General features: G+C 39.8%; 1 protein-coding gene across 1 annotated transcript; it reads left to right on the top strand.

Annotated features, from left to right (window-relative positions):
• Window positions 1–896: 896 nt before the first annotated feature.
• On the top strand, window positions 897–26451 carry SRSF4 (serine and arginine rich splicing factor 4). The gene is made up of 6 exons (XM_016131978.2): window positions 897–1198; window positions 17020–17162; window positions 18034–18146; window positions 21079–21293; window positions 24608–24697; window positions 24954–26451. Exons 1-6 carry the CDS (start codon window positions 1092–1094, stop codon window positions 25786–25788), a joined length of 1503 nt encoding a protein of 500 aa, XP_015987464.1. The 5' UTR covers window positions 897–1091; the 3' UTR covers window positions 25789–26451.
• The last annotated feature ends 97 nt before the right edge of the window (window positions 26452–26548 follow it).

The following is a 26548-nucleotide window of genomic DNA, read 5'->3' as shown; positions in this document are numbered from 1 at the left end:
TTAAGAAACTGACTACATTGATTGCCTCTGAGGGAAACTAGGCAGCCAGGGGAGAAATGGGAAGGTTAATGAATTACTCTCTCGAAATTTAATTTTAAAAATAAAAACAGCAAAGAAAACTCCTTGTGGTTCTATGTAAATTGGGTTAGTGAGAAGGGAACCGATATTTGAGCTCCTACCACGTTCCAGATGCTATTCCAAGCTCTTCCACATACACTACCCATTTAGTTCCTGGTGGTCCATTGAGGTGGCATATATTATTCTAATTTTACAAATTAGAAAGTAGGTTTAAATGGTCAAGTAATTTAGTCAGTGTCAAGCTTAATCTCCCTCCAAAGCTCCAGCCTTCTCCACTTTCCACGCTACTTCTACTGAAACACTGTCCTATATTTAACATGTTATTATTGGGCACTTTGCGATGTGCTGGGAACAGTACTACGTGCTTTACGTACCTATTCTCATAATTCTCGACAACTCCGGATGGTTCAAATTACTATCCCCCTTTTACAGGAAAGACAAACAAGGCACAGGGAAGTGGCGCCTAACAAGCCCAAGGTCACGGACACATAAACGGTCAGAAGCCAAGTTTATTTCCAGAGTTCCTGCTTTAAAGTCGCAACGACTCAAGGTTCAAAGGACAAAAGCAAGAACGCTCGCTAGGCGGAGGGAAACTCGAGCACTTCCGCGTGGAGGGGCGAAGCCAGAGGCTGCGGTAGGCGGTGCAGACCCGTCACGGCGAGCTCGCGAGAGGACGTGCCCGGGTAAAGGGGGGCGGCGGCCCCGTGCCGCTTGTACCACCTGTCGATCACTTAGTCCCGCCCCACGCCAGCGCGCCCCCTGGCAAGCCCCGCCTCCACTCCTGGCAAGGCGGGAAGCGAACGCGCGCTCTCTCCCGTTACCCTCCGCCTGCGGGAAGGGCGGGGGAAGCGGGAGGTGCGCGCTCGCGAGCTGCGTGCTCGCGTACGTCGCCGGGGTTCGGCTGCGTCGGTCCCGCCACCCGCCCGTTGCCGCCGCCGTCCCCGCGCTCTCGCTTCGCCGGCCGCCGCCTAAAGGGGCTGGGGCCTGGCCAAGCTGCCGCCGCCGTTGCCGGAATGCCGCGGGTGTACATCGGCCGCCTGAGCTACCAGGCCCGGGAGCGCGATGTGGAGCGCTTCTTTAAGGGCTACGGGAAGATCCTGGAGGTGGATCTGAAGAACGGGTGAGGAGGGCAGAAGAGGGGCCGCCCGGGTGGAAACAGGGCCCTGGCGGTGGCAGGGAGGCCGCGGGAACGGGAGAGGGATGCCTGCCTTCCGCGGAGCTGCTACCGGCCTGCTCCGGCTCCGCCATAGTCGCGGCGCCTCGGGGGCGCGGGTAGGCCCCGGCTCCCACTGCGCCTGCGCGGGTCGGGGTAGTGGAGGGATAATGGGAGCGATGGTGAGCCTCGGAGTGGGACGGGGAGACGGAAAACCCCAGTGGGATTGGGGTTCGGGGCAGGAGTGTACACCTCCAGGGAGCCAGAAAGGCCTGGATTTTTCCTCGCTGGGCTCCGAGACTGAGGCCCAGTTCGTCGCTGGCTAGAGACCGACCTTTCCCGCTCTTGTGGGCTGCTGGAAATAAACAGGCAGGATTTCCTGCTCCTGTTTTACCTCTTCCTCAGTCTGATGGATCAGACGGCCACAACGCATCTTTCCCAGGGAGAAGAGCCCTGGAGGGAGGCCCTGTTTAAACTTGCCATGTGCCACACTTTTTTGGGCGGGAGACTCCGATTTGAGTAGTCTAGTGACAGTTTCGAAAGTATCGTCTTGCCGTACTGAAGGCCTTCACTGTTCCCTCTACAAGGGTAAATTAAAGTTACCTCGTTATCTTTAAGACTGCGTACAGAGTTTTCGGGCTGTGGTTTCCGTTCTCCAGCTTGCCGAAAAATTGCTTTATCGTTGTAAAATTTGTTGGATAATAGTGGCTACCCTGGCTAGAACCTGCCTCAGCTAGCCAATGTAGATGGAGACGCACAGCCCAAAATTGCTAATTTACTGCCTCTCTGGATATGGTCTGTTGTATTCCTAATCTACTTTGGCAAAGCAGGGCCGCTGGGGCTACGTGTTTCAGAGAAAACAGGTGAGGAGTTAGGCCTGAAGAAGCTGCAAAAATTTTAGGTAGGATTTAGACATGGATATAAAAATTAAAAGGAGTAGAGGGAATATTTCAGGGTAGTGAATCTTGGGTATTAGAGAAACCCTCGGCTTATGTGTGTGTTTGTTTTAAAGACTTGCTTTGTAACAGGGCTGATATGGCCACAGTTCACTCCCTAGTGTAATACTAGCAACTAACACTTGAGAAATTAATGTAATAAGATTCCTTAATGCAAGTTGCACATTTGGGGAAAAAAAATTGGTAGCTACTGTATGTATACTCAAATTGTTGACTGGATTTTAAAAATCATTTTAAATTGATCATTAGGAAGAATCATCTTCTTACTAAGGAAAATGTCCTCAGATTGAATACTGACAGTAAAATACAGAAATTTTTCATTTTGTACGTTGAGCTTTCAGTTCTTAAGGAATTTATTAAAGTGGATTTTGGTATTATCGTGATGCATACATATCTGAGAGATGAAGTTAAAACTCCCTGTTTTCTTCAGAGCTCAAGTAAATTGACAGAATAAATTTTATAGGAAAAGCTTGCATTTTGAAGCCAGACAGACCTGGGTCAAATCTTAGCTTCACCACTTAACTCTGCAGGCAAGTTACTTCGTGGATTCTTAAGTTTCCTTAAGGAAGGTTAGAGATAATTGTGAAGCATTTGGCTCATAGCTGTAAATGATAGCCATGATCAAAAGGATATGACCATGATCTTTAGGAGGCATCTTAGCTTCTAAGTATTTGATAATGTGAAGCATATTTGGTGAGGTCCGTTTTCTAAAGTTACTCAAATGATAGCAGGAAATGGTGATGATACTGTTGAGGAAAAAGGCTAAGTGAACAAATATATTGATGACCCACCAACAGATGCCTACTACTGTGCTAAGTGAATTGGGGAGGAGGCAGAAAAGAATTCCACTCTTGAGTAAATTAAGTGTTTATGGTTATAACGTGCACTTTGAGTTAAATGCTTGCTCTCACTATAAAACAAGTAAAACTTGGAATGGTTTATTTGAAATGGGCTTTGAGGAATCAGTTGACTGGGGCTTGAAGAAAGAGAAGTGTCAGGGAATAGTAAATGTGTCATAACTAGTGATGAGGTGGTCCAATGAGGAATAATTTTAAATAATAAATTAGTTTGGATTAAGTCTCATTAAGGATCTAAAATTTTAACATATAAACCAGAAGCAACAACCATAAGACTTTATACTAAAAACTCAAAATCATGGATAGGAAGTCAAAGGCTCGGGGAGGGGGGGCGGAATTGAGTAACCCCAGAAATGATGAGATAAGAGGAAGGATAGATACTTCCAGGGCCCTAAATATTTCGGTCTCTTTCGGGGAAACTGTTCTTACAGTTGTGCTGCTAGACCATAGCATGCATGAAACCTGATTGAAAGTCAAGGTCGAAATGAAGAATGGGAAGTCACTTAAGGGATTCGAAGGCAGGTGTGATCAGTCACCAAGGGGGCACACCCGGCAGCATTCAGGAATCATTGCAGAGGAAAATTACTTCTGTGCAAAAGACCAATGGTATAGATGTATTTCAAGCAAGAATTGTCTGGGCTAGATGGCAGAAGTGCAGAGAAGTCAGAAAAGAAGGAGTTAGATCCACAAGGAAAAGATGGCATAATAGCAACGTGTGTAAGCTTATAGTCCTGGAAATTAAGAAAGATAGTTGGTCTCCCTGAGTATTTTTTAAGATATATGGACTGTGATTATCAGTAATTGAAACAAAAGCAGATTTTGGGTGGATAGGACTTTGAAGAATTGCTAGAGTTCAAATTTGTAGACGGGAGATACAGCAGTAGACAGATATGTTAAGCTGAAGGGTAGTGAGTAAAGTTCAGAACCAATTAAATAGGCGTCAAAGTACTGGTATGGTGGAAAGTCAACCAAACAGGGACGTGGATGAGCTCTCCAAATGAGATTTCAGTGTCCAGGAGAGGATTTTATGAGCCCTTTTAGGATTTGTAGAAGAGGTATGTGTGATAGTAGTTCATTATACTAGGCAGTTGTAATCTAGATTGTCTTTTAGCAAACTCCGAAAAAAGATAACTCCCTTAAGGACCACAAACGTGATGCAAATCTTCCCGGACCATAGAGATCACTCCGAATCCCCTTAGGGTCTCCTGTATTCATATCTGCCACACCAGCTCTGGCAAGAGCCATGGTGGGACAAGGGGTCAAGAAAGCAACAAACAATATTAATGGCCTGTTTCCATCCTTCCAACTCTATGGTAATTATTGCTGCCTTTGATTATTTGTGAATTCTGTGGGTTTCCGCCTCCCCCAACCCCCTGTAAAGTTGTCTTCATGTAAAGTGTAGAAGGTTTTGTTAATGTAGTAGTTTCTCTTGCCACAAAATTTGTGGTTTTGGTCATGGATCTTTATATCTTAATCGTTCCTTATTCTAGCTAATGAATAAAACGCATTCTCAGATTTTTTTACTTGCCTAGCAGCTGGACAGGTAAACCCCCAGATCATTGAGGTGTTTGTTTGTTTTAGTTTATTAAAGGCATGAATTAAAACTCCAAGGAAGTTTGACTATAAATTTCAGAACCTGTATTTCATTTTACAGTGCAATTATAAATAGCCAGAATTTTCAGGGGGATGTCCTGGTCTGTTTAATTGGATTTTCACAATATCTGCGTGTTACTAGGACGTTTTTATTTTCATCCTTGTTAAAAATTCCTTCAAATAGAAGGTGCCTTACTTAATTTTTTAAATATGTTGACTCTTTCAGTGAGTCAAGTTGTCCTATTTGTCCCTAATCACTGTAGGGCATTGTTAGATACTAAGATGAATCTCCACGGACCCCAGACCTACACAGGCATTTTCTCTTGACTGAACCCTTGATGTGAGCTTGTATTTTTCTTTTCTTTTAAAGGGGGAATAAAGGAAATATAATTAATGTTCCAGGTTATTGGTTTCTAGTTAATTGAACCACGAGTTTGTTCTTAATCATGTGGTAGGAGATTACCTTCACCCACCACCAAAAGGTAGATAAATGCTTTATTGTTTTTTTATGGTAATGCTACAACTAATGAGTGACAAGAATAACAAAAGAAAAAACTCCCTTTAAGGACCCCACCACCTTTTTGTTCTTGGTTTGCCTTCAAAAGCAATGTCACATTTAAACCCACAGGGTTCCAGGCTGTGAATCTGTGTTAAGAAAAGGAGTTTGGTTCTGAATTAATTTTATTATTATCTAAGAAGAGATTTGAACAGTTTTAAAGGAGCATGAGAATAACTCTTTATACATAGTTAAAATTAACATTGCAAAAACAGCACGTATGCCAATTGTTAAAATTTTTACCTGTTTATTATAAAAATTTTTAATATAGAGGGGAAAAAATAGTCATCCAGAGATGACACTGTCTGCATTTTAAGACTTTACCTTTGCCTTTTCTCTCTCTCAATCTCTCATACATGTGCACATACAACATACACACAACATACACATGTACATACACGCAGGCACTTCATATTCTTCCCCCTTTACAAACTTGAGATCATACTATACATTCTATTTTGTAGCCTTTCTATTTCTACCAACAGCCTGATCCTTTCCTTTGTCATTAAGTATTCTATAACTTGATTATTAATGGCTACATAGTACTCCCACATAGAAATGCTATTTAATGTACATAATTATAACCATGTTGCAGGACATTAGGTTATCTTTGGTTCTTCACTGTTTTATGCACATACACCACTGTGGTGATTATCCTTTATGTAAAAGTTATCTTGAAGCCTTAAGACTCATCCATTTAGCCTACCAAGTATAACAGATTCAAGAACTTTTTAACAAAATAACTTTTGACTGATTAGAAAATAAGTATAAGTTTGTTATAGATGATTTAGACAATACCAAAAAACATAAAGTATGAAAGAAGTATCATTAAAAATCTTTTTAACATAGGCATAATCTTACTGCAGTTTTATGTCCCACTTTTTCTACTTATCTCATGTATTTTTTTTTTTATTAAAATCTTTCTTACACATGTCATTTTAATGGCTGCATAAAATCCATTATATGGCTGTAACATGATTTACCCAACCATTTCTTCTAGGTTGTCTAAATTTTTGCTGTTAAAAATAACCCTGTGGTGGATATCATATACATTAGCATTTTTATCATTTTTTAGGACAGATACTGTGAAGTAAAATTTATATATCACAGCAAGAATGAACATTTCCAAGGCTGTTAGTTGTCAGTGTCTATGCATGTAGCCATATAACTGTCCTGGCAGCTTCATCATGTTAAGCATTCATATTGTTTAAAATCTTTGCTAATTTAACAGATGAAATGGTCTCATGTATTTTAACCAAGAACTTTTTCTTAAACAAATAAGAAATAATGAGAAATAGGACTATGGATTAAGTAACAGTCTATCATTGTTTTATTAATAGTATGACTATTAACAAATGTCACCAAGTTTCTTTGGTACTGAATGAAGTGTCTTGATGGAGTCAGCCTACCTCCAGAAAGTTTTGTTAATAAGTATGTTACTTTATGTTTCCTAAGATCTGGGTAATTTTTAAATTTTATGTTATTTTGATAAATAAGTGCCAAGAGACAATACCGTCATACTGCAATTTGACCAAATGTTAATAGCATAAATTGCCCTGGCTGGAGAACTTCTGCTCCTTGGTCTGAATTTCCCAGTCACTTTGTTATATGAATGAACATTATCTGTAATTATTCGGCCTAGTCATTTTAAACCCCTATTCCTTAGTTTAATGCCCTACTCCTCCCTTCCTCATTGAAGTATTATATGTATAAAAGGGCCATGTGAAGTATTTGTCTCTTTTCAAGAGACAGGCACAGGGTGTAGACTAGGTAAAATACAGCTTGGATTTCCAGTATTTTGGGGTGCCTCTAGGTGACCTAAATAGAAAATTGTATTTTGAGCTCCTCAGAAGAAAGGGCTCCAAGCATCTGACAGTATACTAGTGGAGGTAGTATTTAGGAATTTGTAAGCTGACAATGAAATTTTTAAAACTTTAGAAAATATTAGCAGTGTGCATTTGTATGATTTATCTTTCATATAAATATATCAAAGCTATCAAAGGTACATCAAGCTATCAGATATATCTTTCATACAGTAGTACATCAAGCACTACAAATAAGTATTGTCTCTTGCTCATACTGATGGGGAAACTGAGGCATGGGGCGATAAAGTGACTGGCCCAAGGTTACAAAATTAGTTATTTACACTTCTAGAAATAAGATCTTTCTTATTCATATAACAGATAGAGCATGACAGTGTTAATCAAAGCTTCTCTCATGCTATTTCTTTCCATATGGTTCATTCCTGCCTGTCCTTTTGGGACTTGTCTCCAAGGATGAGAAGGTGGTTCAGGTTCCACAGCCTGTTTGGTCTTTAGTCTCTTAGCAGAGGCTTCCAACAAGCCAAATTACTGCCAAAAGTATGGCAGTCTTTAACTACTATGCTGTACACCTGAAACTAATATAAAATAATATTTGTCAACTGTAATTGAAAAATAAATGGTTGTGTTCTTACATACTAACAACAGTATATCTGAAAAAAATTAAAAATTCCATCATCAAAAAAAAAAAAGTACGACAGGTGGTACGTTTTGTGATTCTCCTTCTCAGACTACTTTTCACAGAGCTGTATGGTGGTATTAGCTTTGTCTTGGCTTAGTGAAGTAGGATTCGTGGGAGTAAATGCCCTCTGTCCTATTAGCATTGCTGGGACTTCCTGGTCTTGGAGTGTCCTGAAGGTGAGGGATCAGATGGTGCTCTGAATTTGCATGCCTGCATGTTTAGGACATGCCCTACATGAAGTCTAGAGCTCTCTGAACTGCAAACGATACCTGGGGAAGCACTCAAGGATACCTGGTATTCCTCCACCAAGTCTCGCAACCATGTCTTTAGCCCCAGATCCCAGAAAGAGGGGAGGGGGCCTTCTAAAACAACCCTCCAACCTAGAGAAAGAGGGGAGTCTGTAGGGAGGGAGGTTTGAATTCAGCCTTCAGGAATGAAAGAAACAAGCAGGAGTCAGGAACCACAGACCAGTAACACTAACTCTGAGAAAAGTTATCTCCTGTGCATGAAATGAAGCCATCCATTAATGTTAAAAAAATTTTATTAGAATACTAAATGGCCAATGTCGAGGGAAGGCTATCTTCAAGAAATAGCATAGACATCTTTAATCAAAAATAAAAATAAAACAACTGACTGCAGCCCAGGGACTGTGGGGGCAGTTATGAGGGACATGAGAGCAGCCAGAATGGTCCCAGAGGCATAACCTCTAAGTGGCTTTAACACCTGTCACCCTGCCCATTGTGTTTTAGAGGTGAGTAGGAACTGATTTTCTTTGTAGCTTTGGTGTGGAGTCAGGTAGTGCTAGCTGCTGAGTGTAAACCTTTATTTCATTAAGTATAAGTAACATACAGTAATTCTATCTTCTGTCCCAAGAGTTTTACTCTAAATTGGCTATATGACTTTCATCTTGAGTTTTTTAAAATTGTGTTTAATTGTGATTGAATTTTTATGAACTTCAATGAATTATTAGGGAGTAGTTGATCCCCTTTTTTCGTGAGACCTTTTAACGTCATTTACTCCCTTAATATTGATAAGTGTCCAAAAAGTGGAATGGACACAATAGGATTGTTTGCTCCCCTTTTAAGGAAAGCAGCCATGCTGACTTTAAAATGTCAAGATAATAACAGTTATAACAGGAGATGCTGGCTGTGATAATTTCATCCACAGACTATTTGAAAGTATGTTGCTTCTGAGGGTACTCTCATTTCATAGGATAGAAATATAGTGGCAGCCTAGTAAAAGGGAAATCACTTAGCAATGTCAGTTCATTTTTAAAACAATTTTGAATTGTTGAAACAAATTGGCTGATAGGTGCATAGGACAGTTACGAAGTGTGACTAAATTTGAATTTGATACATATTCCTCTCTGCCTCCTACTATTCTGGAGGAATTTTGTTTTTTCGCTTAGTTTTTGGGATGATGATTGTTTCTATTCTATTTTCCTCATCCCAGCATGCGAATATTCTGTTAGAGATGAGCTAGTATTTTATTAATGATTTGTTACCTTTCTCTGTTTTCCTAGACTAAATGTTAAAATTTTGTTAGCTAATGTGTAGGCTTGGTTCCGTTAGTAGCTTAGAGAATAAATGCTGATAACTTGCTAGTATTAGTACACATCAGATGCAGAAATGGTATTTCTTGTCACTTAAAGTTTCTCATGAGATACTAATATGTGTCCACAGCACATAATTTGATGATTTTCTCTGCTCTTGGCACTTGTGTTTCTCGAACTGTTTAGTTCCGTAGACCGCTTTCTATTGCTGTGTAGGAGACAGTAGAACATGGTGATGGAGTGTTGATTTTAGGTTAGGACCAGGGTTTGAAGAATCTCAGGTGTTAAGTAGCCGTGGCATATTACTTAACTACTCTTAAGTCTTTTTTTCTTTATGAGATTATAGTAAGCCTTGGAGTTGTGAAAGTTATTACAAAGGAATTTGCAGAAGGAAAGAGTCCTGGTGGACTATAGTAATATTAATAATAGTTTGCAATTAAATTGGATCTTAAGTGCTTATCTGCAAAGACTTTTTTGGTTGCTGCTGTAATCCTTGTTTAGTTGGAAGTCTGTAAACCTTATAGTATTCTTTGATTTCTGGTCCATTTTTCCCCACCATTCATGCTATATTTATATTTTTTGGTCCCAATCATCATTCCTTACAAAACTAGTTAAATACATTCTTAAATATTAAATATTGTCAGTATCCATTCACATCTACCACCTCTAGGCCCACTTTATTGTCATCTATGCTGGACTAATTTTTGCTGAGCCTAAAGCCAAAGACATTCTAGGGGTTGAAATGGGACCTCCAGAATGGGGATTGCAGAGAATAATGTTATTTTTCCTCTATTCTTCTAGTCTGTTATGTTCTGAACCCACACATGTTTTCGGAAGGACCAGATGGCTGACACTGGCTAATGGGAACCAAAAGACAAGAGTGAAAATAACCTGGTTGTCACATATCCCAAGCTTAGAGGTGCTTCACCCTGCCCCAAGATAAATTTCTTTTTCTCTGGAGACTTTACCCCACTGTGTTAGAAAACTTTAATACAACCTGGCTTATCTGAGGTTAGATTATCAAGTCAAATAACAGCCTTTGTTGAGTGGAAAGGATGGTACTCAGGACTGTGGGAGAGAAGCATCTGCCTTTATTATGGCAGTGTAACTTTGTGGTTAAGAGCTTGGGTTTTAGAGTCAGATGGATCTGGGTTCACATAGTATACTACTTATGAGCTCCTTGACAATGAGCTTAGCTTCTCCAAGCCTCAGCCTTCTCTTTTGTAAAATAGGAATGGTAGTAGTAGTAGTAGCAGCCATAGTAGTTGTGGTAGTAGTATACTCTGCACCTATGATATGAGGAATGAATGAAACATTATGAATAATTATTTACTACGTGCAAGGCACTGTGCTAAGTATTAACGAGCTCATAATCAAATGAAAAAATAAGCACAAAGAAAAACAAACACGGCTTGAAAGGCCATAAAACATTTTTATGTAAAACATAAAATTGAATAGAAGTGCTGAAGCTAAAGAAAAATGCTAAAATGATTGGAGTTGGGCAAGTTTCTGAGACTCACGAAAGAGTAAATGGAAGAAGATTGATATGATTCACCATGTGTAATCGAGGCATTCCAGGTTTAGAGAATGACATAAACAAAAATATTTAGGAGTCACAGATCTCTGAGCAAAGGAATGATAGCAGCTTACCTTCCTTGCTACATGTAAAGAGACAAGTTGACTAAATAAAAATAGCCATATCCTAGAATTAAATTAAGTAAGTTGATAAAACAGGAAGAGATAGCCCTGAGGGCCCAACAGAGTGAGAAAATTGTAGAACTAGGCAATAGATTGAACAGGCAACCAGAGAAGAATAATGAGAGGTAATTACAAGGTTATTGAGAACCAATGAGATGATTAGGAATCCAGAAGAGAGAAATCATGAGGTAGGTTTTCTTCTTTGAAGGTGGGGAAAGATCAAGTGCAGACTGAGCTGTGGCCAACGTTTGCAGACCAGGAATCCACACTAGCTCTAATCAGAGAGCTCTTGGTGTGCGGGAACTGCCAGTTTGCCGACGTGAAAAGAGCCCCAGACTGGGTATTGGTGAGCCCTGAAGTCGCACCCCAGCTCTGCTACTCAGTGAGCACGGGTAAGTCATCCGCCTTCTCCGGGTGGCCTTGATGGCCCTCCCTCTTCTGAGGCTAAAGAAAGGGAGGCCAGAATGCCCAGAGCAGCCTCCTTCCTGTCTCAAGATAGGAAAAGATTTCAGGAACCCACTTCACGTAGTAGGAGCTTCTAGTTGTGGGTTATAAACACTCCTCTGTTACCAGGAAGGTCAGATTGCAACCATAATCAGTGACCCAGAGAAGTGAATGTGACATGGGTTAATTCTACTTAAGGGCCTGATCACTGCTTCCCTGGAATGTTGCGGACCTTTGGAATTAGGGGCAGTTACAGGTCTCGCTCATAAGCTTTTCTCTGAGTTGGCCTCACCTGAGCACTCGAGAGAGTTGGTTGCAGAAGTGTCTTTCTGAAGTTTTCCAAGCACTTTATGCAGACAGCCAGAATTACTGTATTTTCTTAACATCCTGTCAATATGTCCTAACTTTTTTCACCTCGTAACACAAAGTTGGCAGAAGCATAGGACCAACCTGAGTGCTTTGAAAGAAAGCTGTTTGATTCCTGTTCACTGAATGCCATTTCTTTCAGGGTAGATTTAAGGACTCTGCCCTTAATGTACAGTGCTATTGACCCTAGTTTGAGGGTTCAAGCCAACCCGTGGGTTAACTTCAACAGATGAAAATTTTTCCTTGGCTACAGCAACATCCCTAATCCTGACCAGCCATGGAGAGGTTCGGTTCTTACAAGGAAAATGAGTGAATGTGGGAATGGCTCACCACATTGGGAAAACAAAACTCACATCCTGCTGATGGTTGGCTGAGGACTGTCATGTCCACATACAAAGAAAAGCATGTGGCACAGTTTTAGGACAAAGGTGAGCAGAGATCCACTGTGGAAAGGGGCACATTCTTCTCATAGAGAGAACATTCAAGGCATGCCCCTCAGTAAGCAGTATTGGTGGGTGACCGCAGGCACACGCATGGAGGCTTGCTTTTCCCTTGCTCCCCATATCCACTCCCTGTCAGTTAGCTGGTATTGAGCACCCCCTTAGTCACGCCCTGCCCAGTTAGCCACTGATCAGCATATCTCCGGAGCAAGTCATGTTCATCATTTTCAGACAGGACTTACTTATCTCCAGTCTCCCTCTTCAGAGATGACGTTTGGAGGACAGCTGACCCTAAGTCATTCCAGAAGGGGAGAGATAACTACATCCTCTTTAGTAAAACAGTGGTATTTGGAACCATTGGTGAAGATTATTAGAATCAGGGAAAGCCTATTTAACAACAGCACAAGCTCAGAGGATAATTCTTCTTGGGTAAATTCTGCTAAAATTGAAGTCTTGAGGTAACTTTAGTTTAAATAACATGTCATTACAATTCTAGCATTTTTGTGTTCTGACTGATAGCCTGAGCAGTACATTAGATATTGAATGAGGAAAACCATAGCATTGTCAATGGTGGAGGAATGGACTAAAGCAGGGGTCCTTCCTGGTCGTTGGCTTGTTAGGAACTGAGCCGCATAGCTCCTACGAGGTGAGTGGCAGGAGTGAGCGAAGCTTCATCTGTATCTGCAGCCGCTCCCCAGCACTAGCATCACTGCCCAGCTCCACCTCAGGTCATCAGATAGTAGATTCTCATAGGAGCACCTGTCCCTGGTGCCAAAAAAGTTGGGAACCACTGGACTTAAGTTTAGAATAGCCCACATCATTCAGTGTGGCTTTGTTTGTGGTGTCCAGATACCTGTCTATACTTGGTAAGAATGATGGTGCCCACATTTTTTAGGGAGAAAATGGCAGGAACTCCCCTCCTATCATTTTTTGACTAAATTTGTCAGGATAAAATGTAACCCAGAGGAAAAGAGTTTGAAAAAAGGAAGCTGAGAAATGTTGAAGGAGGTTTTCTTGTAATTGAAAATCAGTGTACATTTATTAGGCCATTCTTTGTTCTTTCACATAGGCATAGGGGAGAAAGTTTGAGAGATGTGATCGATATCTGGGAGTCTAATAAGAGGAGGAATATTGGAGGGTTTTGTTTGTTTGTTTTTGTTTTTATCAGTCACATAGAGGGATTTCTTAATTCGTCTTAGATTCATTCTCCAGAATTCCTTCACCTTCATTCTCATAGGCGAATTACTGAAAGAAGGTCTTTGTTTTTAACAACAGAAGAGTTAGGGTATCTGTGGCTAGAATTAAGAAACGTATCTGTTGGACTGTGTTTGTGAGGTTTATTCACAGATCACACCAGAGAAATGCGAACATGTATACACACATGCTGATACATACAGCGTGTGCACATACGTGTGTGTGTTTATATCCCCTTTTCCTTTGACAAAGGGTTCAAAAGGAGAGTACTTTTGGGGAGCAGAGATTAGTTTTGTGTTGCTTTCTGTGAAACACAAAGGGATATTAAGATGGATTTGGAAAGGTTATCTGATGTTAGTTACCAGGGAGCACTTTACCTTCTTGAAGGCACTACTAATTTAGAGATAGTGAAAATATTTAAGTAAAATTAAAGTAGGGACCTATACAGTGGTTTTTAAAGGTATTTTATAAGATGATAAAAAATAAATTTATCCCTGTTCATCTGTCACTTATATACCTCTAGTGCTACCATGTTAGTTTATATTATCCCATCATTAAACCAGAGAAGGACTCACTTATCTGTCATACTTCTGCTGTTAGGAGAAACTGTAGCTATGTGTAGTATAGCTCCTTCATGTCATGGATAAATTAGACCCAGGGAAATAAAATTATTTAAATGTGCTTTTCAGAGTTGCTTTATAGGAGAACAAGGACTAGAACCCAGGCCAGCTCTTGTTGCTCCAGTCTTACTAGTTACAGTGTGCCTCAGTTTCCTCATCTGTAAAACAGGGATAATAGTGCTTGACTCTTGAGTATTGTAAATATTAAATGAGATAACATTGTCTAGTATATGGAGATTATTTAATAAATGTTAAGTAACATTTTATTGTTATTATATCTAGTCTTTCTGCTTTATTTGGGGGACCCTTTCATTCTGTTGAATGAAATAATTCTTTGAGTGAAGCACATCTAAATAAACAATAATATAGTAGAAGCAACCACACTTTGCTGTCAGAACAGGAGTCCCTATCAGGTATGGTCTGCGGTGAAGGAGGATATTTCATTGAATCTTCCAAACCCACCCAACATGTCAGTGGCAAAGAGAGGTGACAGGTGCCTAATTTACCCTTGGACTGGACTTTGACATTAAAATGTTCCAAATAGATTTTGAGGCTTTTACAGAGTCGTAGCCAGAATTTTCCTGTGAAATCAATTTGATCTCAAGTTAACTATTTCAATAAGTGACTTGGATAGCCCCAAAATGTAGCTGCTAAGTGACCTACCTGTTTACTTTTTAGAAGTAAATGTTAAGGAAGGACTTAGGGGCCATTACCCTCTAATAACACAAATTGGCCCCCTACAAGTCAGGGAAGAATTTTATTGGGAAGGTGTGTTTCAGTGTTCGTTTTTGGTTTTAGGTCGTTGTGCCTTCACTTAGTAGATTGTTTTTATTTTCCCTTAGAGGTTAGGGTGAGTTCTTCATGTGAGCCTTGGAACAGAATGAGCACGCACAGGACGATCTTTGAGTCTGACATCCGCATCACTTGTTATTAACAGAAGTTTGGCATTCTATTTCAGACAACTTACAAAACTTAGGGTCTTATATTGTCTGACCCCCAGGGAGTTATAACCCTAATTATTTTTATGAAAACTGTTTAGATGTCCCTGTGATTTATTTATTTAATCTTAAGGAGTCAGCGTTTTCCTTCTGATATCACATTAAATGAGTTAGGGTCATTGAGTGGCGCCAGGCCAGTATGTAACTCTGAGGGGCGTGGAGGCCATTCCATCATCCCCGTGTTGAATGTTTTCTCATCTCTCTCTGTGTGGCATCGGGTTTTCATACGATGCCAAGAGCAGTGATGCTGTGGGCAAAGCAGACCTGTGACCAGTGTTGACAACTAAATTAAGGAAGGTACTTTTATGCGGAAGGTCTTTGTTATCTATTTGCAAATAAACCTAAGTGGAAGATGGTTAGATTTGATTTTTTTTATTTGCTTTTTAAGTTTTTCCTCTAAAAATGATAGTATAGCTTTCTTTATGACTTATTCCAAAAAGGTAAAAGTAGCTGCAGTATATTATCTACTAGAGATTTTTAGTGACTAAAGCACTTTTTTACATAGAAAGTCAATAATCTGGAGAAGTTTAACTTGCTTTGTCAAATATGACATCGTGTTCCCAGTCATTCTTATTAAGCTACTTAGCACTTCCAGCCTTTGGAAGCATGGAACTGTTTTAAAGACTTCATAGCCAATAAATTGAGCCAGGTGGCTTCTGAATTGTATTACTGCAAAACATTTCCTATTAAACAATTAATTGTGTTTGTCTGTGTTACATTCTTTGTAACAGTTAAGATTCAGTGATGCTTAATGTTTGAATACCATTCATAGACATTTCAGCATAAAGAACCCTCTGAAGTTGTTAGCTATACATTGTCACCTGAGAGACTCTTATTGGAAAGGAATTCTTAGTAAAGGCAGAATCCTACAAGTCTGAGTTATCTCACTAAACATGTTTCTGAGTATAGTATAGCATTACATGCTAAATAAAGAAATGAATCGTTTTGGTCAGGTTGGATGAACTTGTGGCAAGCCTTGTAGCCTGTTTTTAGTTTCCAGTATGTTCAAATACAGAAGAACGCTAGTCAGTGTTTGCCTGTGTATACAACTGTGTTAGAGTTTAAAGACTTTGCTAGTAACTTTCCATTGTGATCAAGTATGATCATTTAGATGATTTTGAATGTAGGCAGCTAGACTTTTCACAGCCATTTTAGACCAAGCTACAAGTTTATTGATAACATAGTTTATAGGTTATTTGTTTAACCTTACTTATAAATACCTTAAAATTTTATACTTTTGTTTTATAAGTTGTTCTGAAACAGGCATTAATAGGCTTGGGGGTAGGGTGTTTTCTTTTGGGTATGTGTTAAACTACCAAATGTCTTCACTGAGAGATTTTTAGCAATAGTATGTATAGAGGTTTGCACAGTGGTGTGTATGTTTTAAAGAACTCCAGCCTACCTAAAACCTCATAGAAATGAATTTGGAATATCATGAAGTGAATAGTTCCAAATATTTTTCACTGATAATATCTAGAACATTAAATTCACTTGTGACTAATTTGTTAGGTAGAGGAACAGGAACTTTAAAAAAAAAATCTTTTCACCAAGGAGGTGTGAGATACTGTGATTATTTTTTAACCTGGTATGTTTTTCCAAACATGATTTAACAGTTAAGACACAGTACCTGAATTTAGGTCTAATTGATGAGTTTTATGTGATTTGAAAGAGCAAACAGTCAATCTTGTAGAATTATATATTTCGATCTTATACCAAGGTGGAGATCTTTGCAGTTGTCACCAGTTACTTGGGGAACAAAAGAAGTGGTCTCTTTGTTTAGCCAGCCTCTTACTAGAAAGATGGGCGTGTACCTTTATAAGTCTCCCTATCTTCTTGTAGTGCCTACTGGTACAAAGAAAAGTGGGTTCAGCTAAAGGAAAGAGAAAGCTGATCCTTAGTTTGCAAACCCCACCTAACCTTTGCTAAGCATGAACCTCATTGCTTTTTCTTTAATGTTAGTGAAGCTGGATGTCAAAATGGTGCCAACCAGGATTTTGTTTGCTCTCTTCTAGATATGGGTTTGTGGAGTTTGATGATCTGCGTGATGCAGATGATGCTGTTTATGAACTGAATGGCAAAGACCTTTGTGGTGAGCGAGTAATTGTTGAGCATGCCCGCGGCCCACGTCGAGATGGCAGTTACGGTTCTGGACGCAGTAAGCATTTAAAGGGCATTTGTATCAATGACATGCCTTTGTTATTAAATGTTAATTTTTAAAAGTAATTAATATTATATTGAAATGTATTGATACTTAAGCCATTTGTTTTAAAAATTATGTATCTTTTTAAATGTAAAACTGCAAATAAACATCTTTGATAATGTTCAATTTTAATTAATGACAAATTTCTTGTTTTAATACTTTATAATGTTTAATGATATGTGTTTGTGTTGTTTTGTTTTTCTCTGTAATGCAATTGTTTAACATAGATTTAACAAAGACCTCAATGTTTTAATTAAAAGAATCCTTTGAGGCTAAGATGACTGCCTGTTCCATTTGCTGACCTTGGGTTACCTTTCCATGCGTGGCTCTTTGAACCATTGTGGCCCTTGGCTGACCAAAAACAGGAAGCCATGTGACGACCGCAACCTTTCCCCATTAGACCTGGGTGGTGAGGATCCCAAGGGTTAGACACAGATGAGATTAAACTGAAATAGGTGCCTGAAAATCTTTTTTTTTTTTTCATATAAAATATTCACAAAAACTTTAATCACTGTGAGTAACACCAGTAACTGATTTAGTAATTTGGTTACTTATTTCTAAATTGTTAATAGTTTTTAATTTATGCATGTTAATTTTAAACAGACATTAATGACAATATATACTTACAACTTTGTAAATTGAATTAAATTTTCATATTAGTTGATTGCTTTTTTAAAAAACAATATAGTTTATAATTAATTAAGGGTGGGATAGAGTTAAAATATATGTGGGTGGGGATAAATGGTATACTTAAGGGGAATATGTGTTATGTCGTGTTTTCCTTTTCTTCCATTGAAGTAATCTTACCTATTTGAACCTTCCAAAGGTGGATATGGTTATAGAAGAAGTGGCCGAGATAAATATGGCCCTCCTACTCGCACAGAATACAGACTTATTGTGGAAAATTTGTCAAGTCGGTGCAGCTGGCAAGACCTAAAGGTTTGGGCTCCATTAACCTCCTGGGATAAGGTTGGGCAGGAGGAGTTAAAGTTGGAAAAGAGGTAGTTTTGTGCAGGCACAGGCAGACACGGGATGTAATAGCATTATATGTTTGGGAGCTTTCCCAAAACATTTAGAAGGTCTTTAATTAAAGATTCCGTAGGAGTACAGGAGATATCAGAATCACACTACTGCTCTACGTTATCACTTTAAGGACAACCTATGTTATATGAAATTTTCTTCCATAGAGAATTATAAAGAGACGCCAATGTAATTTCTCATTAATTAAAGGAAAAATTTCAACCACCAGTGTTTTCCTGCAACAGTAATTGTAATACGCAAGTTTATGTCAGCTTCCAGTGTAGATCCTCATTGGTAAAAATGACTGACCTGTTTTTTCATAGATTATGTATCTCAAAAGAGTTTTAATGTCAAAAATTAAGACCCAGTGCTATATTGACCATCCAGTATACTAATCCCAGCTCGTTCTTTGAGAACAGTGTTGGGTTTTAATCTCAATAGGGAAGAAAAACTTATTGAGTAAGTGTCTTAACGGGGATGTCTTTAGGGAGACCAAGGTAAAGGATATTCACGATTTCCGATCTTGCTTCTCAATTTCAGTCCATCATTAAATCATCTCTAGCAAAATTAGTATACAAGATTAGCAAAAAGTAGTTAGGAATCCTTTATATTCATATACTTTTAACTTATCAAAAACACTTTTTTATATTTTTCTCCATTTTTAAATGTGCTTCCAACAGTTTTTAAATAAAACAGAGATGAGATCCAGAAAGGGTTAATTCGCACAGTTGGTCTTAGCAAAAGAGCTGGGACAAGGACATAATCTGGTGTTTTTTCTAGTACATTGTGTTGGTTGTCAGCCTTATAGCAGGTCCTGAGTGTCTGCCAGAAAGATGGCACTCACTGAAGGGATGACTCCAGTATTCTGAGAGTTAAGGGTTGAACGTTTTGGGTAGAAACTGAAAGGGCTTTCAGTTTTTTGGTTCTGTGGAGCCTAGCCAACGTCCTCAGTTAGTTTTATCCTTCTGTACCTTTGGTAGTTTCACTCTTAGGAAAAGAGCGTCATAAAGCTGATTTCCTAGTAAATCCGGGCAGCCTTAAGAGCAGGCTCTGGAGCTCGCCTGCCTGGATTGAATCCCAGCTCTGTCATTTAGCAGTTATTTTATTTTAGCAAATTACTTTCCTCTTGTGCTTCATACTCCTCAGCTACGAAATGGGACTAATACTCATTTCTACTCAAGGTTATCGTGAGAATCTAATGCGTTTTTACTTATAAAAAACCTATAATGGTTTCTGGCGTAATAAATGCTAGCTATTAATCAAGGCAATGCAAAAATAAAACAAATTGAAGGGATAGTGTTACTTTTTAACACTATCAGTGATGATGACATTGAGATGAAATTTGTATAGTAGTATACCTCTGGTGTCATTGAGAATTGGTAGTTTAACCCAGTGTGGGGCAGTACAGTCGTGCGCTGCATAACAACATTTTGGTCAGTTGATGGACCGCATGTATGACAGTAGTATTCCGTATACCTAGTTATGAGGTACGTGGTACCACCTAGGCTTGTCTGAGCACACTCCTTGATGTTCCCATGATGCAATTGCCTAACAACACATTTCTCCTGTTGTGAAGCACAGTGTGACTGTATTAAGAATCCAGCCTCTGTCGTCTGGCTGCTTATATTCAGACCCCAGCTCATTCACTTAATATTTGAATGGCCTTGAGCAGTTTAGTTAACATCTATATATTTTTTTTTCTTCTGTAAAATGAGGGTAATGGTTGTATCTACCCAGTGTGGCTGTACTTAAGTCTAAATTAATTATATCATACCTATCATACAATAAATACTCAATATGTTAACTGCCGCTGTTATTAATTGGGAAGTATGACAGTATAGAACAAAAGTAGTGACATTTTTCAGGCCTATTACCAGATGTCACGTATCTCTTCTTACACGCATAACTTTAGTTAAAAGTCCCAGTCTTAGCATAACTTAATAGCTTCCTCATTCACTCTCACATGTATCCTAGTTTGCTTGGTAAGTTAGCTTCCTGCCTTTTACCCAGACCCCCACTTCTGCAAATAATTCAGTTGAAGTATAGTAGTTTTGTATAAAGATGTTCATTGCTGTATTATTAATAATAGCAAAAGACTACATATAACCTAAAAGTCCCAACTCTTGGGAAATGCTCGGGAAAAGTATTGGGCACTCTAATTATGATTGTGTATATTAAGACATGTAAACATTTTATGATTCAGTGAGCAAAGAAATAGTATCATGGCATATGGTCAAGGTTTATAACTACAAAATATGGAGAGAAAAATAACAAATGACCTGCTACTTGATATTCATATATCCATTCCACAAATATCAAGCACATATTCTATATAAAGAAATGTGGGGACAATGTATGTCCATAAGTTCCCAAAGACAGAGCAAAGGCTTAGAGTAGTAAAGGGACATGGGTGGTGGTCATACCATTTTGAAGCCAGACCTGGAAAATACTTTTCTGCGGCCTTTTTGTCTTCCATTTGTTTACACGTTACCTAGATAATTGTCAGTTTCTATACATGTTTTCAAACAAGGATTTATAATGAAATGTAAGTCTTAAATGTAGTGATAAGAGCTTCTAAAGCTTCTATACACAAGGAACGTGCCACTATAAAATTTAGAAAATGATAATTAACTAATTAACTATTGAAAAGAGCAGTTAAATGTTTGTTAATTATCTGTACCACATGCCTAATGCCTGATGCTTTAAAGAACCTCAGTAAATGATTGGTATATAGATGGGTAGCATTCCTTCTTAAAGGAAAGGAAAAAAAAAAACATGGCTTTAGTGATTGGATTAACTGCTTTAACGCAGTTTGTCTTAACCTATTTGGTGATTTTTTTTTATTCTTTAGGATTATATGCGGCAGGCAGGGGAAGTAACGTATGCAGATGCTCACAAGGGACGCAAAAATGAAGGAGTGATTGAATTCGTGTCTTATTCGGATATGAAAAGAGCTTTGGAAAAGTTAGATGGAACTGAAGTCAATGGCAGAAAAATCAGATTAGTCGAAGACAAGCCTGGTTCTAGACGACGCCGGTCCTACTCCAGGAGCCGGAGTCACTCGAGGTACTGTTGTTGATGGCTTTATGTGTTGGAGCTCACTAAATTCATTAATGAGTACCTAGTAATCCATTTTCGTTCTCCTGTTAAATTCTCAGTAACATGGTTACATCTGGTTCAAATTCAACTTTGGACTGAACAATTATTTGTAAAGCTCTCAGAACTCTTATGTCATGAGTACAAATAGAAGTAAAGTCCTTTCTCTGAGAACAGGTATCAGTGACCTTCTTTCACATCTCTTAGGTACCCCAGATTATACCCTCATTGGGGGCAGCATGGCTACTAGTCCTGTAGTTACTCTCCCAGATGCTCCTGCTGCTCTCTCCCTCATCCTCTCATATACTGATTTTGTCTTATTTGGCAGCTGCTCTGCAAATGGGCCAGGAGCAAGTCAGACATGGTCCGTGCCCTTATGTAACTCAGTCTAGCGTAGAAGACAGGCATCAAGCAAATAATTACCGTTGTGTCAAGTATGTCAAAGGAAATGTACATGGCACAACCAATCTGGAGAGCTGGCAAAGGCTTTCCCAGGGACATGCCCTCACTCCCTAGAAGCTGATCTCTAACAGATAAGTTGGAGAAGGTGGGCTGAGAGAGGATACGTGCCTTTCTAGTAGGGAGAACAGCATTTTTTTTTTTTTTTTTTTGAACCCCTGGGGCCAGGAGAGTTTCCCAGAGTGCAGAGCAGGAAGCGGAGGAGAGGAGCTTGAGGGGAGAAGGACCGGATCCTGCTGAGCCACAGGCCATGTTAGGACTTGAGAGCAGTGGGAAATCATTAGAGACTTCTGAGTTTTCAGGTTTTATTTTGTCTTTTGACTTTTTATTACGGAAATTTTCAAATATGTAAAGCATTAAAGAAAATAGATTAATGAACCCTGAATTCTCTCCTTATTCCTGTCACCCACCCAGCTTCAGTACTTTTTCTTTTGCCTGTCTTATTTCTTCACCCCCCACTTGCTGCATTGTTTTAAGGCAAGTCTAGACATCCTGTCATTCTACCCGGAAATACTTCAGTAAAATCACAGTGCCATATCCCAGCTACCAAATTTATATTTAATTTCCCCAATTGTCCCAAATATGTATTTTTGCAGTTTGTTCATATTAGGATCCCAGCTAGGTCTACATGTTGCAACCAGATGACCTATATTAATCACTGATATATCCTCCTTCACCCTCTTTATTTTCCATGCATTTAGTTGCTGAAAAAAATGGTTATCTGTTTTGAAGATTCTCCCATACTTGAGATCTTCCTGGTGGCATCCTTGCAGTGGTGTTCTTTATCCTATCCCCCATACTGATCCTTTATTCTGTCTTCCGTATTTCCTATAAACTGATAGTTAGATCTTGAGGCATTTAGGTAAGGCCAGGTGCACTTAATAAGTAGTGCTTTGTACTTCCTGTTGCATCACCTATGTGGCGTCTGATGTCCCGCTTTGGGTGATGAAGCATGCATCAGTGTGTTCAGGAGTTGTCAAGCAATCCATTATAAAGTTCTGCATCAACATTCTACCTAATAGTTTTAGCATCTATTAATAATGATTACCTAGAGCCATTCATTGGCAGTTGCAAAATGACTTTCTAATTTTATCATTCTTTCTGCATTTAAAGGCTATAATTCTATAAAGGATGGTTTTCCTCATTCATTCTTTTGTCATCCTCAAATAGAGTTTTTATAGGAAATACAAAATAAAAGTTCGATACCTTTTATTTACCAACTTTCAGATTATTAAATGTGCCCTAGCAACCCAAAAGTTGGTGATGAAGGTGGTTATATCATTTTGAATGAATTCTTGGATGTTTATATATTTAATATTTCATCTGTTACAGTTGTAATTTTTTATGCTCAAATTGTTCTGTCTTTGGTTGTTGAGAGCCCTTCAAGTTGGTTCCTATTTCAGTATTTTGGTTTTGTTTGATTTTTATGTGAATGTGCTTTACTAAATATTTCCCCAAACTTTATTGCAATCATTTTCAAACATAAAGACTAGTTCGTGAACACCCATACACCCTCTTTTTAGCTTCAACAGTTAGCATTTTACCTTCTGCCTTTTTCTGTGTGTGTGTGTGTGTGTGTGCGCGCGCACGCGTGTGCGTGTGTGTTTATACACACATCCTATACATTTATTTTGCTGTCACATTTGAAGGGAAGCTGTAGAAATTATGGCACTTTACCCACAAATACTTTAATATGTATCTCCAAGAATGAGGATATTGACATTTCTATTTTCCGACCTAAGAACATTAATAGGGATTCTGTAAGGTCCTCTAATGTCTAGGTCATATTCCAGTTTCCTCAGTTATTCCATGAATATCTTTATAGCTGCATTTTTTTCCTGACAAGGATCATCCAATCCAGTCATACATTACAAGGGGCTGTTAGGTCTCCTTAGTCTTAAGCAGTTGCCATACCCACTTGCCCCTGTTGTACTTACTTTTCTTAGTTTTGTTTGTTTGTTTTTAATACTTTCCTACATTCTGAATGTATCTTGTTTCCTCTTGATAGCATCGAGCTTGTACACTATTGGAAGTTAAATCCAGAGATTTGTGAATTTGATACACTGAACATTTTTAGCAAGAGTCCTTTTATAGATAATGGTGCCCAGGAATCTTTGAAAGTTTTCCTCTTTCTGTCATGAAATAGTCTAGGCCCATCTCGTACATTTCCCTCCTTACACCTGGGATCAGTCATTTTCCCCAAGGAGCCCTGGTTGCTTTCGGTAGGAAATGATATGAATACACAGTTTTGGCTTCTTAAAGATTTCCGTAACCTTGGAGTATATTTTTAAAATCGCTTTCTGGTCACAGTAAGTTAAATAGATAGGTAAGGGGCAAAAGTGTATGCAGGAAGACTAGCTAGGAGGCTGTCATGGTACCAGGAGAGAGATGGTGGTGGCTTGCTCAGGGGACAGCAGCAGAGGTGGATAGACTGGAGAAGATTAAAAGGCAGAATCATCAGAATGTAAGAGGATGAAGGAGAGAGAAGAGTCCAGGGTGGCTATGGTTTGTGATATGAGGAACTGGGTAAGTAACAGTGGCATCAGTGGAAATAAGGAAGGAACCTAGCAAAAAGAGCAGATCTTGGGGTGGAAGGTGAGTTCAGGATTAGAGATGCTAAGAGTTTCAGGTTAGCTGTCCAGGTGGAATGTTCGTGAGAGATTAGATCGGTGTGCCTAGACCACAGGAAAGAGTTCTCTTTCAACTTTGTGCCTGAACACAGCTAGTGCAATACATATTTTTTTATTAAAAAGATGTCTTAGTTGACTATTCAGCTAGCCTTTTATCAACAAGTCTTGTTTTTAAAAAAATTTTTTTTCTCCTAGGTCTCGCTCTCGAAGCAGACATTCTCGTAAGAGCAGAAGCCGAAGTGGCAGCAGCAAAAGCAGTCATTCAAAGAGTAGATCTCGGTCCAGGTAGGTCTCCGTGGTTAAGTGGAGGCGGAGGGCAGGGAACACTCGTACCATTTGCCACACTGATTTCAATCATGTTACCAATCCGCCCTCACCTCAGTTTTTCCTGCTCTGGACTGGAATCACGGGGGTTCAGAAAGCTGTCATGGGCCATACGGAATGTTGGGGGGCACAGCGCCACACCGTTCGGTCTTTCCATCTCACAATTAGCATCAGGTATGAAGTTGCACGTGACTTGGACATTGCTGTGTCTCCTCAGGTCGGGCTCCCATTCTCGGAGCAAGAGTCGCAGCCGCAGCCAAAGCCGGAGTCGGAGCAAGAAGGCAAAAAGCCGCAGCCCCAGCAAGGATGACAAGAGCCGCAGCCGCAGCCGCAGCGCAGACAAGCACCGCAGCAAGAGTAAAGACCAAGCCGAAGAGAAGATCCAGAACAGTGACAACACCGAGAAGTCCAAGAGCCGGAGTCCCAGTCGGCATAAAAGCAAGAGTAAAAGCAGAAGCAGGAGCCAGGAGAGGCGGGTGGAGGAGGAGAAGCGAGGGAGCAGGAGCAGGAGCAAGGAGAAGAGTCGGAGTCAGGAGAAAGGCCTCCACAAGAGCAGGAGCAGGAGCAAGGGAGGCAGCAGGAGCCGCAGCAGGAGTCGCAGCAAAAGCAAGGACAAGAGGAAGGGCAGGAAGAGAAGCCGGGAGGAGAGTCGCAGTCGCAGCCGCAGCCGCAGCCGCAGCAAGAGCCAGAGAAGCAGAAAACGCAGCGGCAAGCGAGACAGCAAGTCGGGCAGCAGCAGCAAGAAGAAGAAGAAGGAAGATGCCGACCGCTCCCAGTCCAGGTCACCGTCCCGCTCGATGTCAAAGGAGCGGGAACGTGCCAAGTCTGAATCCAGCCAGAGGGAAGGCCGAGGGGAGGGCGAGGATGCTGGCACCAATCAGGAGGCCCGGTCCCGGTCAAGGTCCAATTCCAAATCAAAACCAAACCTTCCATCAGAATCACGCTCCAGATCAAAGTCCGCTTCAAAAACCCGATCTCGGTCCAAGTCTAGATCCAGGTCTGCATCCAGATCGCCCTCCCGGTCTAGATCTAGGTCACACTCAAGGTCCTAACAAGCTACGACCACAGCTGGAACTACCCGAGAAGTTTTGTACATGTTTGGTAGCCGTAGCACAAGTGATTGAAGTAGAACATATGTCACTGCTGTACATTTTTAACTCCCCTAATGGTGTGTCTACAATTGTTAAATCTAAGTGCTTCCTCTCCGTAAAGCCTCCTGGCGCCAGGCCTTCCTGCTCGACTGAAACAATCTTCTCTCTGAAAACCCCTTTACTCATGGCCCACAGTAGAATATCCAAAATGCCTTGGCTTTCAGGCCTGGCCTTTCCTACAAGGAGCTCAGAACCTGGACGGCTCTAAGGCGGGAATGATGACATAGGTAGGTATGGTGAGTTCAACCATTTTTGCCCTTGAATTGATGCCCTTTGATGTATGCCATTTAGTGAAAGTGCTAAGTCTTAAGTTTCCTACCACTTTGGTTTCATATTTTTGGACTTAACAAAGTTGTGAATAGCACAGTCAAGGAAAATTGATACCTGCAGTAACCCATAGGAAATAAACTGTAGAGTTCCATATTCTGGTATTGTGATTATATTGTTTTATATTAAAAAAGAAAATAAAAGAATTTTTTTTAATTTTATTTTTCCCCGTCTTGCAAAGTATAGTGACCCCTGTTTCCATTAAATTTGAATAAAGACTATTTTTGCTTGACAAAATTTCATGGTCCTTGAATCAGAGTTGCATTTCCTGATCTCTTCAAACCTCTTTTCTTAGCATAAAAGTTCAGCTTGTAATGGCTGTTTTGTTCCATGA

The sequence above is a fragment of the Rousettus aegyptiacus genome, unplaced genomic scaffold (genome assembly GCF_014176215.1).
Source record: "Rousettus aegyptiacus isolate mRouAeg1 unplaced genomic scaffold, mRouAeg1.p scaffold_m13_p_1, whole genome shotgun sequence".
Taxonomy (NCBI): Eukaryota; Metazoa; Chordata; class Mammalia; order Chiroptera; family Pteropodidae; genus Rousettus; species Rousettus aegyptiacus.
This window is presented reverse-complemented; position numbering and strand designations above follow the sequence as displayed.